Raw genomic sequence first — 17,121 nt, 5'->3', positions numbered from 1 at the left:
GGTAGAAGGTTGCAATGGCCACAGGCTGGAGAAGCTTGTTCATCGCTGCCTGCTAAGGTTGCTGGGTGGGTAATGGAATATGTTAACAGTGGTCCAACACTCCTGCCCCCTCACCGTTTGGGCTTCTTTCGTGTAAATCCATGTATGAGCAAGTTTATTTCTTGCACACAAATTTGCATGGTAGCAAAACCCTTATGTAGCTTTGAGCCAGTAATATACAGCAAAGATGATGTAAAGGAAGATCATCTATTACAGGGGACCCACCCAGTACAGGCTGACTATATTTAGAGATCATGGACCTAAATCTAACATAAATTGAGCACGAATCTGGAGTCGTTCCATGTGCTCCAGTAAAGATGCTTTGGATTCACGCTAGTGTAAATGAGATCAAAATCTGGCTGTTTCTCGAAGGTGGCCGGAGAGAGCGTGAATGAAATCCCCAGCAAAAATAGAGACTTGCTCTCAGAAACGAGCCCCCCAGCTGGCAAGACTTGTCAGAGTACTGGAGCTATTGAAAAATGCAGCAGACAGAAAATGAATTAGAGGATAAAAAAGTGAAAATGAGCTGGCAGAATCTTTAGGTGACTCATCAGGTGCATCTTGTAAAGTCTCTTTCTGAGAAGTAATGAAATCGCATGTTCTAACAATATTTGCACTGCAGCAGGAAAATGCATAAATATTGGGATCAATTAATGAAATTAGATAATTTGACCAAAAAAGCCATAGCGCTGGCTCAGAAACCATCCCTTTTCCTTTTTGCTAGTCTTGGTGCTTGCAGTTAGAGAGGAAAATCCTGCATTTTTGTTTCACATCTAAGATACACAAGTCCTGGGTAGCCACAGGGTTATGGGGACGCTTTGGGTAGTCACCTGCAGCTCAAGGGCTTCCACTTTCACCCCATGGAAGTCCTCGAGCTGGTGGGCAAGCAGGTGCAGAACAGCCCTGGCAGCTGTCTGGCCCTCTCACCCTGTGGATTTTAGGTTTGGTGAGGGCAGACGCATCTTGTCTCTGCCAGCCACAAAGATTGTCTCTTTGTGTCCCTCAACTTCTGTTTTTCAACTGTAAAACGGGGAATAATGATTTGCCTTAAAAAGGGAAGTTTTCCTTGGGAAAGAGCCCTGTGGATATGTGCATCAGCCTATGACTTTTAGATATTCAAGTAACTCATTGCACGAAGTGGAGTTCATCACAGAGCTTCAATTATGGAGCGAAAGCTGAATTTGGAGTGAAATACTGGGATTACTGGTATCAGTGGGTCAATTTATGCTATATGTAATAGAGCGATCACCTTATTCCAACAATATTTTCATGGTTCTATATTTGGGGAAGGCACTAAATCTCGGGTGAAGAAGAATGACAGAATGGGACTTCATTTATACCGTAATAATGATAAAATCTTAAGCACGAATGCCTGTATTGCCGAATATGGGCACGGCACTTGGGTAGGTATTCTGTTGGGTAATCATGAGCTCTCCAAGCAAAAAGAGCTATTGCCGTCTTCAGATTTATCAACAGCAAGAGCAGAACTCATCAGGTTAGCCTACCCTTGGTTTGGCGCTGGTACAACTGTTGTTGGAATAATTTGTCTAGTTCCTGGCATCCTCGATTCAAGAGGATGTTGACAAATTGGAAAGATGTAAAAGAGCCACGAGGGTGGTTAAAAGATTGGCAAACGCGCCTTGCCAATGAAACAGCCAGTCTCCTGGCTCTGATGAATTTTTTTTTTTCCAATTTTTTTTTTTCTTTAAGCAAAGGTTAAAGGGTGGCTTTAGCAGCTCTGAGTACCTGTGTGAAGAACAAAAATAGACAGCGCTGGAGGCTGTCAGACAGAGGTGTAACACAAGCCAGTGCCTGAAAGTTGAAGCCAGACTAGAGCTGAACAGAACAGTTCTTAATAGTAAATATTTTAATAGTGATATTTTACAGGAGTCCTGGTTTTTCATCCATGTCTAGAATTATATACATCAAAATTGGGATAATTTTTTTTTATTTTAATTTGCATTTAGGCATAATTCATGGAGGAAAACCTTCTGGCTTTATTAAGCAGGGGGCAAACTATGGGTTTACGTATATGGCAGAGCATCTCTTGATGTTGTGCACCTACTTATTAGTTCTACCTGCACCTCATGTAGGATGTTTCTTCCTTGGTGCTCGTGTATCTCCACTGGCTGAGCCTGATTTGGAGTGTTTTGATGCTGCTGAATTAGAGTAAGTAAATAACAGTAGGCACTCAGGAGAGTTTTAAATGAGATTCTTTTTCCTCTTCACGAGCATTTTTTTGGTGCGTTTCCCTTCTTGTGAAAAATGAAATCCAGTGGCTGGCTTATTCTGAACACAGGTTTTATTTGAATAGATACTTCTTACATTTCCCTGCAGGGCTTGCTCCACCTTTGTTCCCCAGTAAGCCTCCATTTCCGCAGGAAGCTCATCCAAGGAGAAGCTGTGCTAAATTTACCTTGAGATCGACGTACGGCAGAGTTACGGAAATAATTCTCGATTTGTAAAGCAGAGCGTGAAGTCTGGCTGTTATTATTCTTTCTTACGATTAAATATAAGAAAGAATATCTTCTCTGCCTTACTGGTCTTACTGGTCACACAGATTTGAAGGAGCTCAGTGTGTGTAATGGATCTTTAAATACATCCTGGAAAGATGCAGAAAATGAGTCTGTTTTAAAGCAGTCCATTGCGTTAGTTTACTACAGCAGCTAAAAGATGAATATTTGGGGTTTGCTATAAAACTACACCAATCGTTTGTTTAAATGCAATGTTCTCTCTTATTTTTCTAGCTGTGGGAAGCTCAAAAAATAAAGCAGGTAATACGCTTTTTTATATTTCATTATTGTTTTTAACTGTCGCTGCTTTTTTTCTTCCTGCTGAGCGATGCTGTCCCCTTCTCCATTATTGACTTTGCCAGTTGCTGTTTTGTCTTGCCACAGAAATGTAAATGCAGAGAACACTGTTGCCACCAAAGAGTCTGATTTTTTTTTTTTTTGTGTATTTATATATTTTGATGTCTTCATTTTCTCCTTCCTGTCTAGTCAAGAGATTTCTTGTCTCCAGCCTTTTGAAAATAGTTTGACAGTTCTTTGGTAAGGCTTGTTACTGTGTCGTACCTTCCTCCTCTGCAGTCACAGATCGCTTGCGGATTGACTTTTCATCCCCATCCAGTTAATGCCAGTGCAACCTCCTGGGCTCATTGTAAAACGTAACAAAAATGGGCCAAGTGAGGTTCATTGTCTGCTTATCGGTAAAACAGATTTAGGATTTCTGCAGAGGTTGGGCTGTCCGCAGCCGCCAGCATCGGCTGAGAAGCTGCAGATACACATAAAGGTTGAATTATCTGGGAAATCCAAATCTCATGGCATGTGAGGGGACTTTATTTGGGTCACCCTTATGGTGACAGCTGGAGCGGACCATACCTGCATGTTTTTATCCCAACTCAGCCAGATCCTGAAGCAGCATTTCAGGCTTCCTACGATGTACTGTGAGGGCTCATGCCGGTGTACCTGCAGTCGAGGAAGATGTTCCTTGGTCTGAATCTGTCTGTGATGGCTGAGCCACACAAGTCCTTACAGGGGTCTCCTGCAACCCATTTGCTTCATAAGCAGCATAAAATGATTTATACTCTTGGTGGGTGGTGTTTGGGGACATTATAGTACCAAGAAAGAGCTGCTTTCTTTATTTCAGGTTAAATTATTTACTTCTAAATTATTAACTTATGCTAAATTATTTAAGAAGAGGGGAAAGCAGAGGTAGGAGGGGGTTTTGTGGAGGCTGACGAACAATAACTGCCTTTGGCCAGAGCTCCAAATGCAAGGAGGGTGCCGAGATGCATGAAGTCCCCTGGTATTCTCTCGTTGGAGGTGCTATTTGTAGAGGCTGAGTGCTGGCTTTGCTGCGCCTTGCCAACTGTTGCTGTGCCTTCACTGTGTCTGTTTGCTGATTGTTTTACAGGCCATCATCCATCCTGATACAAATGAGACCATCTTCATGCCTTTCCGAATGTCAGGTATGGCATGACCCACTCGGGCAATCATTGATTTTACTGGGTATTTGTACAAAATGTTATTTTTTTTTCTCCTATTTTTGAATTACACCATGTAAACATTTAGACCAAGGTCAGAAAGTAATCCAAATGCCTAAATCCCTTTGCAGTCAAGGAGAATTAGGATCCTAAGTGCCTATGCGAGATCTAGTGCTTAATATTTTCCCTTCCTTCAGATATTTTAATGTGGACTCCTTTCTGGCATTTTTGAGGTATCCATCACTATAATAGGCATTTAAACTTTGTAGTAAACAACAAAGCTTGATGCCCAATGAACACGTTAGGGTTTTACTCTCCAGGAGAGAATGGGATGAGCCTTGTTTTTCCATGCGCAGTGGTACCTAATAGCCATGGCATTGGGAGCCCAGGAAGGATCAGCTTTAACCCGGCTGCTTAATGATTAAATCATTGCCACCTGCTTCCTGCTTTGGGGTGTCCCTTTGCCATGCACAGGTCCACAGCTACCTCTGCTGTGGCTTGAATAGCAACTCTCTTGAAGATGTAAGTGCAGCCTTGGTCCTTTCCCAAAGGATCTATTTAAATAAATCGGACCTTTTCCATATTTTAGGGGGTAACATCTTCACCTGAATGCTGCGCACAGAGGAAAAATAACGGGGTTGGTGGGTTTTGTTCTCCAGTTCATTGAAGAAGGGTGATTTTGAGGGTGAAGTGGAAGGGAGAAAAGCCAGTACTACTTTGCTGCTTTGTTCTGTATTTTTTTTTTTAATTTTTCTTCCTCTCAGGTCTTTGCTCTTTCCGACTGTAAATTGGATCCATGAGGCTTAATTCAGTAATGTTGGTAAAATGCTCTGAGACCTTCTAGTGGAAGTCATAGAGATGAATTATAATTAGCACAAAAATTGGCAGACTTAGCAGGGGAAAAATGTGAAGCATTTGATTTTTGTGGCGCTCAATAAGATTTGGGGTAAAGGCTTATCTCTAATATAGAGAGCTTTAACTTACACCTATGATTAAAATAGTCCCTCTCTCCTCCACGATGCAAATATACTTTCTTCAGGATACTTATACCCTGTTCCTTTTTCTACTGACCTAGAAATAAATGAGCTGTCCTGGTATAAAATCGCTGGCGGATAGGTTGATAAAGCAGATGGAGAAAAAAGGAGGTCCCACCAATGGTGGCTCTTTAAGTGGCATGGGCTCTGCGGCTTGTTAGATGGCTTCATGAGCATCTTCAGCATGCTATCCTGGTGGGACCGGGCTCAACAAGAGGGGAAGGGGCACAGAAAGCTGAGGAGTTTTCTCCTGGGTAGGTTGTGGGAGGGTCTGATGAGCAACAGAGCTGGCACGAAGGAGGGAACAGATTGCGTCAATGAGCCTGGGAAGGGGGGCAGGATCTCCCCCTTTCCGTGGCAGCAAGCCACTAGGTCAGCTCAGTTAGCACCACCGCAGAAGCATTCAGCTCCTCCTGGTTCAGACCAAGCAGCTCTTGGTCTGGGTTGTCATCTCTTCTCTTCTGATGATTTGAGTCTTTGCTGGCTGCCTAGCCCAGCTCAACAACATGAAGTGCTAATACCACGTACTGGCCCAGACTGGGTTTACTGGAGTAAGCTTTAGGGTCTAGATTTTATAAGTTTCAGGGAAACTCTTAGACCGCAACCCAAGAAAAGCAAAAAGAGGATGGGAAGGAGATTGGGCAAAAGTCGGGTGGCTGCTCTAGTTGATGCTTAGAGCATCAGATGTTGGTCCACAGGTGTCCCAGTAGTGGTTCAGAGCTGGTGGAATTGAGTGCAGCCTGTCCTGCCAGGTGTGGCTTTTACCCTAAACTGGTAGATGTCTTAGATGTGATATTTTTCTCTATCCCAAAACTGCATACTAAAATGCATGCATCTCTCTCTTTTTTCCTTTTTTTTTTTGTTTTTCAATAGGTTACATTCCCTTTGGAACACCCATCGTAAGTATTTTAACATCTCTCCCCACTTTGTTTGCGAGTACCAAGAAATGCATTTTTTAGCACTTGCAGACAATTCTCCAAATTCCACCTAACCTCCTTGCGACACGTTCACCCAGGGTTCCCACCTTTCCCATCACACATTAGCAAGGGATTTGTTTTGTAAAGCCTGCCCTATGGACTTTGCGCTTAAGGTTATTTATCTATTTAGCGTCGTTCACCCAGCTCCCCGCAATGTCTTAAGCTCTATTTTTCCCTTTTGGAAAGTGAAGACCAAGATGAGCTCATTGCCTGCAAAATGCAACTTCTGCAACTCTCGGATTTCATCTTTGGATACTTTTTTTTTCATTTGCATGTTTTACAAGTCGCTTCCTGAATGTGACGAGCTACAGCACGGCGAGGCCGGTGTCGTGCGCTCTCATCTTGATTAATTAAAACTGCGAGTGCTTTCCGTGGGGTTATTGCTAAGGGCGTTTTTAGTTTGTACTTGTTATTGTGAAATTTGTAAGCATTTGGGTGCTCTCAATAGTGAAAGTCAGAAGGGAGATAATTCTGCCTGTCTTCCTAATGCTGAAACCTCAGCTCGTCTTCAGGAACAGGAATGAATAGTTAACGCCATTTTATGAATGGAGAAACTGAGGCACACAGTTTGCCCAAAATCGCCCAAAGTTGGTGCCAGAAAGTCCTCCTATCCGCCAGCTCTTGGCTCAGCTTAGTACATCATGCAGATTAAAATGGTTGAAGGAGCAAAATCTTCTAAATTTAATCTTCCTAAACCCAGTGGACCATGGCATATTACTCACTTAAAGGTAACAATCCTTTCCCAAACGGTGATAGCGGGGCTGCTAGCGCCTCAAAGCAGAAATCATCGCGGCTGTTACTATTTGTTGTCGTGCGTTAAGGGTTTGGTGGTAACTTTGTATGGGGCATTTTGAAAGAAAAGGTTAAACAAAAATGAGTTAACGATCAAATTGACAATGAAATCGGCCCAAATCCAGAGCTGTCAGAGGAGCCGAGAGCTGTCAGATGAGCCCAATTTCACTAGCTGTAAAGGATAAACTGGAACCTCTTGTCATTTAAAAAAAAAAAAAAAAAAAACCCAAACGTTTCAAATGTTAAAATTAAAATGTAACATTTATGCCAATCGATCTGTGAAATTTAGTGACAAAATTGGCAGCCTGCTCTAGCATAAAAACAGTTTGAGTCTTGCATTTCACATAGGGGGATGGGATTTCCTCAAGAGAGACTTAACGTGCCTGCGGTGGGCTGTGGCTGAGTGAGCGTGGCTGTCCTCGCCCGCAAAGCCGTGCCGGCGTGCCGTCGCACCCGCGCTAATTGTCCCAGTGTCCGGGGGTCAGTTAAACACGCTGCATAAATTCCGGCAGAGACCTGATCGGATTACGTATTAACAGGTTTACTGCCTATCAGTCGATATACGATGCTGCCTATATACATGATTTTTATTTATTTATTTATTTATTTATTTATTATCCCCATAGCTAATGCAAAATATTTCAGTATGGTTTAGCTCATTGTGAAAGAGATTAAGGTCTTGCGGAAAATAATCGTTTCTCTGCCGGCCGAACCAGCTACTCCCCCGACACAACCAAATCTTACAGCTCTTTATTCTTGCCCCGAGTTGCAATCTTTTTGCTTTTCTTTTTAGCCTCTGTCCTTTCTGCGCTCAGGTTTGTGGTTCGACCCCAGAATCGGTTGCAGAGTGGGAACCAGGGTGCAGTATGTTTAAGCGTAGGGAGAATTTGTGTTTGCCCACCTAGATTTCAGCCCAGGAGGGAGCAAATCCATCCGCTCGCATTGTCTCCATTTGCTGTAGGGGTGAGAAGTGCAGGGCAGCTGCTGGGCTGTAGCCTTTTACCCTGGTTTTATGTTTCATCCCAGGGTCGAAAGGCTCCAAGGAGGAAGATTTATCTGCATTTAGGAAATTCAGCCTAAGACCTGGGCAGTGAGGATGGAGCAGAAGCCATGCTGCTGTTCCCAGCTGCCACTCACAGCTTCAAGCACCTTATTTTCCCCAGCCATTTAAAAATGGTGGGGGGGTGGGGGAAGTGGTCTTGTTGAGGTTTCAAAGCACATAGAGAAGACCTGGGTGTTAATATGCGATTGCAGATGACTCTTGCTGACACACAAGGCAGGACTTGGGGCTTGCAAGAGGAGAGCTCGTAATGCAAACACGCTGTGAGGCTGCTCAGAGCTGACAGATGTCTGAGCGGCGGCTTTAGCCCTGGCTTTGGGGCCACAAAGGGCCAGTTCACACCTGATAGGCAATTAAATTTTGTAGCTGGTACTTTTGTAATGTTTAGAAGCTTTTTTTATTTTGTTTTCCTTCTTAGTTATTTTTTCCCCTGACAGTAATTAAAAGTGAAACTGTACATTTCTTGACAGACTCTTGCACATATGGAGAGTTTGCATTTAAACGTGCCTCTTTCAGTCATACAGATTTTGGGTGCTCTTTTTTATTTATTTATTTTCCTCTTTTATTTTTCTCGGCGCTCAGCTTCAGCTGACAATGTAAGTAGCTGCCTGCAGCCTTCCCTCTCCTCTGGAGCCTCATTAGCCCGCTGGCTTCAGGAGCATAAGTCAGTCCTGGGGTGAGGAGGTTCATCGCCTGTTGAATTTGTTTGGCTAAGACCGGCAACGGAGTAATTAATGACAAGATCCGCATATTGAATGGAAGCGGTAAATTAGTGTAACTTGCACAGATTGGCGCTTGGCCAGCGTACAAAGTAGCTGCAACTTCACGAAAGGCTGTAGGAGGAAAAGCTGGAGGAGGAGGAGGAGAAAGGAAAGAAGATGTAAATGAAATCAGGCCTCCCAACCCTATTACCCTTTTGTTTGTTGTTATTTCTCTCTTAAGTCCTTAAGCATAGAAGTTGCCTCCTCTTCAACTGATGCTGCTGCAGATGTGCACAGACGGCTTTAACTTATCCCTCCTTGCAGCAGGCTCTCCGTGTGCTTAACAGGGAAGGTTTTTTTCTTCTCGGCTTCTGTAGGGATAAACTTAAAGAAAATGGTGCAGAAGATGGTCTGAGTGTGGGAATGAACTCACAGCGTTCTGCCCAAATGCCTTGAAGACGTTTCAGTTCACATGAGTGTCCTGAAAATAAATGCATTTAGAATTAAAAGGAGTAGTTCAGTCTTTATCCTCTTAACAAAAATGCAAGTATGATTTTGCAAGATGAAGACAATCTTCTTCAGAAACTATCAGACATTTGAGGCGCAGGAGGGGAGAAAATGAAAATGGTCTTAGGAAGTATCTCCTCTTACCTGTTTCTTACCCAAGAACTCATCTTCCTGTCCGTGTTGTTTGGGTTTATCATTGGGAATCCCTTGCTTTGCATCCCTTTCCTCTTCTTCAGCTTCTTACACTTTAAGAGGACAGATTGCCATAAAACAAGGTAGGAAGGAGTCTGGCAGTGCTGTGTTGTGTGTAAGAGATGGGGTCTTTAAAGAATTGCAGGGGGTGTGCCTGTGTGCTGTATTGAGACATGTCTGAAGGATGCTCTCAGGACTGTATAGGCAACATAAACGTGTGTGGCCTCAGGTGCTGTGATGGGTGACCTTGCAAAGTCTGTGGCAGCGGGCATGAATGCGAGATGCCACAGCAGCGGGCATGCCTGTCCCATATGTGCTGGGACAGGCAGCCGTAATCCTCTGGGAGATGGCGATCATCAGCCTGAGCTCATAACCCAAGCAGTTTTCGCAGCCCAGAGTATGACACACCAACAATTCTCTTCTCTTAAAACAAAATTCAGGCTCCCAAACAGGAGCACATGTGCTTCCAGGTGGCACTCCTGTCTTCAGATGTTCAAATGGGATTTCTTTCCTGTGCTTGAAACAGCGAATGTGCCAAAGGAAAATAAGAAAAACCCCCTTCACTGCCAATAGCAACAACTTTGAACTCTTGCATTCATGCAGTGTTTGTATTAGCCTCTCGAAATACCTGGATTAAAGAATTGATTATTTTTTAATGAACTAATCTTTGGACAGTATCTGCTGCCAGACTCTTTTCAAGGTGTGTTGCAAACAATCATTAAAGATGCAAAGCTTTCACAGGCAGCTACATTACCCAGTTTCACCACTGGAAAATTGAGAGACAATAGGCTGAAGGGAAGTTCAATAACTGTAATGAAATAAAGCTGTAAATGAAGATAATTTATTCAAGTCATTAGAAATAAGTTTGCTGTTTGCATGCCTAGAAAAGCACCAAGAGCAAACCACCAATTCATTTACTGATGAGAAAATCTCTTCTCTTTCAGGTTGTTGGTCTTCTCTTGCCCAACCAGACGCTGGCATCCACTGTGTTTTGGCAGGTAACGCTCATCTGAACGGGTGGAGAATGCGATGGAAAGGAAAGCAGCAGCTGACTTGTGTCTAATGGACAAACTGGTGCATGTGGCTTTTCTGCAGCGGCAGTGCTTTAGTTAATGGGGAGATGATGTGGCCAGATATAATTAGGGAAAGGTTTGGTAGATCTGGAAGGGGCTATAAGCAAACTATTGGATCCACTTTCCAGCGCCTGGCTATTTATGCCATCACAAGGGAGATGCAAAATGGCTTGGGATCTCAAAAAACAACCTTTTTGGACCCATTTTGTACAGGGGTAAATGATTGCACAGTGCGTACTTCCATGAAAATATAGGCCCTTAAGCGCACACATCTGCTGTTTTGAAGACCCCCTGTCAAGTAGATGGGATCTTCCTTGGTGAATTCCTGTTGGAAGTGCCACGTGTGCGCAGGGCTGAGGCAGGGGGAGGCCCCATGCCCAGGAATTGTGGGAATAGCTGTGCATTGCAAAGGCTAGGACCTCTGCATTCAATGTGCTACAGGGGCTTTTGGGGAAAAAAGTGTGTGTGTTTAGGGAGGTATTGGTGTTATTTCCCATTAATATTCTGGGAATTAAAAGTAAGGGGAAGAAGTGTGCACGTGAATGAGTTTTATCCATAGTAAAAACGCCCCTTAAGTATAATTTCAGCACTAACTGAAATGCAAAAACAAGTTACTTTCAGACTTATTTTTAGTTGTGAATGTCTTTTTATTGTCTACAGTGTAAGCGATGATAGAGAATTATGCGGTTAAGAAATATCAAAGCAGAATGGGATCTGGCTAGTATGTTAGGAAGGCTGCAGAACCGAGAATATATCGGTACGTGCCAGTAACTTGGTGTATTTAGCTATAAGCTGTGCCATGTGGCGTTACCTGCTGGGAGTGGGGTAGTGGCTGGAGACATCTAGACTCATTCATATTTTTGAAGGCAACTTGCCTCACCTGTTTTTAGACATCTAAGATGGAAAGAGTTGGCTTTTGGAGAAGTTAGTCTTGCGCGAGTGAGGAGCAAGCCAGCCTGGATAGCTGGCTTGGGCTGGGTGCTTTGTAAATGGTTTACATGAGGAGCTCCTATTCACACCATCACAGAGTAGCTGGGAGAAACTTTTGGCTTTGAAGGGATGAAATAATCCTTTGAAAGCTAGAAAGAACATTTCAAATGCAGAACTGAAATGAGCCTGCTTGAGAGGGAGGCTGTAGCAGGGAAGTCCAGCAACTGAAGCCCACCTGGGCCACCGCCGCTTCATGAATGATTCTCAAACTCTTGCCTCCATCGTTGCTGCTGATGGGCACACACGGGTCACCCCTCTTTGAAAAATATGAGTAGGAGGAGTAGCAACTTAGAGAGGCATCGTCCAAAAAGCTCGTGAGGGTGTCAGGTGGCCACCTGGGAAGATGATGGAGTCAAGAAACGGGTAGCGGGAGTATCTTCAACTTAGAGACAGCTTAAACTCTAGATTAAGGACAATATCTGAGCAGTATGTCTACATCTCTCTGAAAAGAAGATTTATCCGGAAATAGCATAGGATTTAGGGATGACACATATTACTGCATTAACAAACACTGTATCATATAGGAGCAGGCTTGTACAGTGAAGCAGTTGTTGCTGATGCCCAAAATGTACACGTCTCAGGTTAGCTCTAGCTTGGTCCTGTGCACTGGCTAATGTAGGTGAGAGCTCTGGGGGTTGAAAAAAACCCCCCACATCTGGAAAATTGAGGCAGATTTCCAGCATATATTGGCAAGCTGACTTTGTAATTTATTTTATTTTTAATTACTATTTAAAGAGAACAAAAAAGCAAGGTTTGCTAGGTCCAAAATTCCAGTCTAGAGAGCTGGTCAGCAGGAAGAACATGCTCTTGGGCCGTGAACTCGGCAATGACTGAGCTGATCCCTGTGTCTTAATGCCTTGTTTCACTCTACCTCCTTACCCTCACTTCATTCATCCTCCTCCATCTTAATTCTGGCCACAATTGGAGAGGAGATCAGTTCTGACATGCTCTGATCTGGGAACATGGTACTTTGGGGATGAAAGCTATTAATTTTCTTTACGTTGCCAGCAGTTGCTGAGGGTAAAACTCCTTCAGGAGCGTGGTGCTACTCATCCCCATCTGCTGCCACACTGCTTTGGTGACGAATTCTGCTCCAAAAAGTTGTAGACAGAAATACCAGTTTAGTGGCATCCATATACGTAAGATGGTACATCTGTTCATCTCCTGTTCCTCAGCTGAAGCCTCTTATGACCCTCTGTTTGAGAACCACTGAACTTAATAAGTGACTGACAAAATGGCTGCTGGGCACACTGCTACGTCTTAACAGCAGTCTGGATTTGGTGCTGATGAAAATAAAGACCAACAGCACTGAGGTGTCGTGTGGAGGTGAACTGGGCCAGGAGAAGAGTTGCACGTCAAGCATACAGGGAAGCAGAGCTGCCCTTTGGGCACTGGGTGCCTTGGGATTTCTGTCCCTCACTGTGAAGAGCATTAAATGGGATGTAATGCATGGATGAGCCTTTGAAAAGGGGTGGCAAGTTGTGAACAGGTCCAAAGGGAGATGAATTTTCCTGCAGCACTCTGACATTTATAGATTTTTTTATTGGTTTGTTTTTTTTTTTATTCTCTTGAGGTTGTGTTTATGCCTGTCTCTTCTTGTTCCCTCTTTAGTGGTTGAATCAGAGCCACAATGCCTGCGTCAACTATGCAAACCGCAATGCGACAAAGGTGAGGAGACCCAACATATGCGGTGCATGCAGCGTGTTAGGTCTGTTTTGACACAGAAACATAAGCCTTGTCTCTTTGCTGTTAATAGAAACTCTGTGATAAATTTATAGATTGGCCATTCTCCTCTGTAGACTTCCATTTTAAACCTCAGCTGTAAATGGCATGAGGATCTCGAAATCACTCGAGGCACATAAGTGATGCTCAGTGCCTTTGAGCTCAACCAGTATATAGTTCTAACTGGTAGGAAATGGTTTAACTCAGTAGGTAAATAAGCACAAAGCAGAACGGTATCTGAGTTTTGGATAGCAGAAGGCGGCTCCATGATCACGCTGCCGTCTCCCGAGGACTTTATACACGCTACCAGCAATGGTGCCGGGAGATGGTGGAGCTGTTCCTCCTCTCCTCCATCGCTTTAGCCTTCAGTCATCCCATGTTGGGATGTGGGAAGCTCAAGACAGGAAGCTGAATTGGAAACCATCCAGCTCATTGAGATAACATTTCAAAGACAAATATTTAATGTGGAGAGTTTGGGGTTCATCGCTAGTGTCTAAGAATGCTAATTTTGTACCATTTGCCGAGTTTCATTCACATACTTCCTTTAAGCTGCTATTATTATAATTTTCTGATGCCAATTAATTTTCCGTTCCCTTTAACCTTGCTCATGAGGCTACAATTTTCCTTGCTTTTGCCGCTGACAGACCATGTGTCACAGAACAATATGACAAAATTAAACCTGTCTCGGGTTTAAAACAAATAAAACAAAAAGAAAACAAACAAAAAAGCTTGGTTGCATTTTAATAACTAGAAGTTTGTTTATTGAAAATATGTTTTGTTTTTCTTTCCAAAGCCTTCTCCGACATCCAAGTTCATCCAGGGCTACTTGGGAGCTGTCATAAGTGCTGTCTCAATAGCAGTGGGTAACGCTTTATATCTATATATTTTCACTACTAAGTAACTGCTCCCTTACAGTAGTACTGCAGTGCTTTTGAGATGTTTGTTTGAACTGCCAAGCATGTTTATCTTTTAATTGACAGAATTCAGTCTACATAACCAGAAAATATTTTAACCATGAGGTGTCTCTGTCCATGCATGCCCAAACTTTTCAACAGAAGGAGACTTCTACCGCTGATGGCTTCCAGCACGTCCTGCACTGTGCACTGCCTGTGTCTCTGCACCGTGGCTTTGCTGCTGGGTGAACTCAGATTATCCACGTGTGCATTAACTCGTGGTGAATTAGCCTAGTCTAAGTTAAAAGAGTGACTTTGGGGCTGCAGAGTGATAGTCTGACAGTTGACATGCTGAAGAGAGTGAGGCTTTTGGAGATATTCCCTTGGTGGGTCAGCACCTTGAATTGAAGGAACCGCAGCGCTCAGAATGACATTTTTCACCTGTGGACAGCGTTCAAGCTGGAAATGGTGTTCAAGTCGTACCTGAAGTAATCTGTAAGAGAGGAGCTTTTAACGTTGCTAAAGTCCTGGTCTTGTGGTGCAGCCCTCAGGCTTTTAGTACTGAGATTCCTGAGAAGCACAAGGTGTCATCTTTATCAGGGTCAGCTAATTCCCAAGGAGGCAGGTATATTTTTCAGAAGCAACTTAAGGAAGTTATTTCTTATGTTGGGTTTTCAAATAAGGCTCTGAAACATGTGTTTGTACCTTTTCTACTGGAACATTAAAGATTCCATGGCAGTTTGTATTTTTTTTTCCTCTGACCAAGATCTTTTTTCGTTTTTCTCAAGCCATAGACATCCTTTTCCAGGAATTTTTTTTCTGCAGACTGTGCTATGGGAAGAGGGCAGCACTCAGCCTGCTCACCGCACTGTTTGTACCCAGGTTCCCCAGTTCACCTTTGGGGAAAAAGCCACATGGGGTTGTTTAGATTTGTTTGCGAGGTAAAATTTTTGTCCAGAGCAGGCTGCGGATCCTTAGGAGAACTTATGGAGGCAGGAGCTCGTGGCTGGGAACTGGCAGTGAGCGGTTTGGTGCATCATGTCCACAGTGGACAGCAGAAATTCTGCAGAAGGCATATCTCTGCGTTCTGCAGCTGCCAGACAGCTTTGCACCAGCAGTAGCAAAAGGCATAGAGTTGGTGAAGTGCCTTGCAGTTCTGAGTGGAAACTGTCCATTTTATTGGATATGCTTCTGCTTAATAGTTTTTCTGTAGTGCTGGCTTGGCTTCCTCACTGGTTGCTGCGCTGCTCCTCTGCGTTACCTGTATTATCCCCTCACTGCAGAATTAACCCAGACTGTGCACACAGACCAGCCTTGCATTGGTGTGAGTTCCCATGCTTTGTAACCCTATGAAGATGTGTCCACACCAGCTCCACGCTTACGCAGCTGAAGTGCAATCTGAGACCCCATCCCACCAACCTCAATGCTTCGGTTCGCAACTGTTCTCTGTCCACTGTATCCCGTTGTAGCATGGGAGAGCTTGACTGTCCTCCTTTGTTCAGAATTTTTTCCACCTTGTGAATTAGTAAAGCAAAGCTCTCCAGCTTGATGTGCTGCTGCCGCTCACAACCTGCCTTCCAACCCTCAGTGCAGCTGCAGCAGAGGGATGAGGACTGGTTCCGCGTTGTTTGGCATTAATGCTCCTCTCCATTTTGGCAACAGGGGCAGATAGAGGGCAGGAGACACGGAGGAGTGATGTTGGCAGAGTTTTGTCACCCTGAGAAGCTGACAGGCTTTGGTAAGGAAATCAATTGGGCGGTGAGCGGAGATGTCCATGTTGGAACAGCAGATGCAGGTCTTTAAAATCTCTGATTCCTCCAAGGCTGACTGCGAAGGAGCTGAAGCAGAGAGATAGGTTTAGAGCGCAGAAGTGACCATCAGTGGTGTTCTGAGAAACGCTTGTGCTCTGAAGCAGTGTGAAATACTACACCAAAACTTGTAGATAAAAGAAATTACAGCAGAACAGCAGCGGCCTGCTGTTACTGCAGGATGGCTGTCGCCGCTGGTGACATCGTCAGTCTGCTGATGGGAGATCAGCTCTTTGTCCCGTGGTGGTTTGTACCTCTGTTAGTTGTACCATTTACTCCCTGGTAGCGAAGGAGCTGGTGGTCTGTACAGAGCAACAATCTTTGAGTAAATGCAGAAACTGAAACAATGCTGGGATTTATCTGTCCACATAACTTGTCAGTGCACCTCCAGCAGGAGCCCCAGTGCCTGGTTATCTTGCATACCTTGGCTGTCCATCACAGGGACAGTTTTAAAAGCATCGTGAAGAAAGATGATGCCATGGTGTTCTGGACTTACAGCATTTCAAGCTTGCGCAAGAAGAAGTCTTCCTTCAGTGATGTGGATGCCAAGAGGGTGTTGCTGCCTTCTTGTATAAGTGCCACGATGACCCCACCAGACTGGGCTTCCACAGGGATGCCCTTAGGGTGTGTGAGGAGTACCGTGAGCTCTGTAATAGCAATGGTGGTGTAGCTCTGGTGCTGAAGGTCAGAATATTGTTATGGGGAGGCAGGAACTTTCCTTAGGTCCATGGATATAGTTAGGGAAGTGGGGAAAGGCAGCAGCCTTCACGGATACTCTCTCCTTCCCGATGTTGGAAGGAGGTCTGCTTCCAAAGTGGAGCATGCTATGGCGCATAGGGTGTGCGAAATTGAGATGAAGTTGCTGTGCACCATGGTTCCTGGTAGATGAGCCATTGGGGACACTGCCAATGTGTGTGTTAACACAGAATGGCTTGTGTCCTGAGAATCCGTAACACCACTTAGCGTGTCCTCAATTCCCAATGCAGAGCAGCCTAGAGAAAATCCTGCAGAGCAGGCAGTGATTTTGATATTGTAAATATCTGGATTAATAACCAGCATCTCCTCAAGCAGTTTGAGGTGGGTTTTTTTGGGTTTGTTTTTTTTTTTTTAAATGATGATGACAAATAGTATAGAAATAGCCCTGAGGTTCATTACATTGGATTGTAAGGCCTCAGCCCTCATTAACTGATTTTTGCTGTCAGTTAGCAGCAAATCACCTCCCAGTGTGAGCCTATTAGGACCAGATGACCTGAAAACAAGTGCCACTGCCTCCAGTGGTCTGCTGAGACCCAGTATTAATTAAAGCGAGCCCCTTCCATGTTTGCAGTTGGCAAGCAACGCGGGGAGA

The 17,121-nt window shown here is 44.1% G+C and overlaps 1 protein-coding gene across 3 annotated transcripts in view; it reads left to right on the top strand.

The window, feature by feature from the left end:
- SFXN5 (sideroflexin 5) overlaps nt 1-17,121 on the top strand; it is a 100,675-nt gene that overhangs the window by 36,407 nt on the left and 47,147 nt on the right. For all 3 annotated transcript variants that reach the window (XM_063336225.1, XM_063336227.1, XM_063336226.1), the window contains exons 4-9: nt 2,787-2,813; nt 3,955-4,009; nt 5,932-5,957; nt 10,232-10,285; nt 12,962-13,018; nt 13,866-13,931. In XM_063336225.1, coding sequence (XP_063192295.1) covers nt 2,787-2,813; nt 3,955-4,009; nt 5,932-5,957; nt 10,232-10,285; nt 12,962-13,018; nt 13,866-13,931 — 285 coding nt within the window. The remainder of the gene's footprint in view (nt 1-2,786; nt 2,814-3,954; nt 4,010-5,931; nt 5,958-10,231; nt 10,286-12,961; nt 13,019-13,865; nt 13,932-17,121) is intronic.

Source organism: Chroicocephalus ridibundus, chromosome 5 (assembly GCF_963924245.1).
Source record: "Chroicocephalus ridibundus chromosome 5, bChrRid1.1, whole genome shotgun sequence".
Lineage (NCBI taxonomy): Eukaryota > Metazoa > Chordata > Aves > Charadriiformes > Laridae > Chroicocephalus > Chroicocephalus ridibundus.
This window is presented reverse-complemented; position numbering and strand designations above follow the sequence as displayed.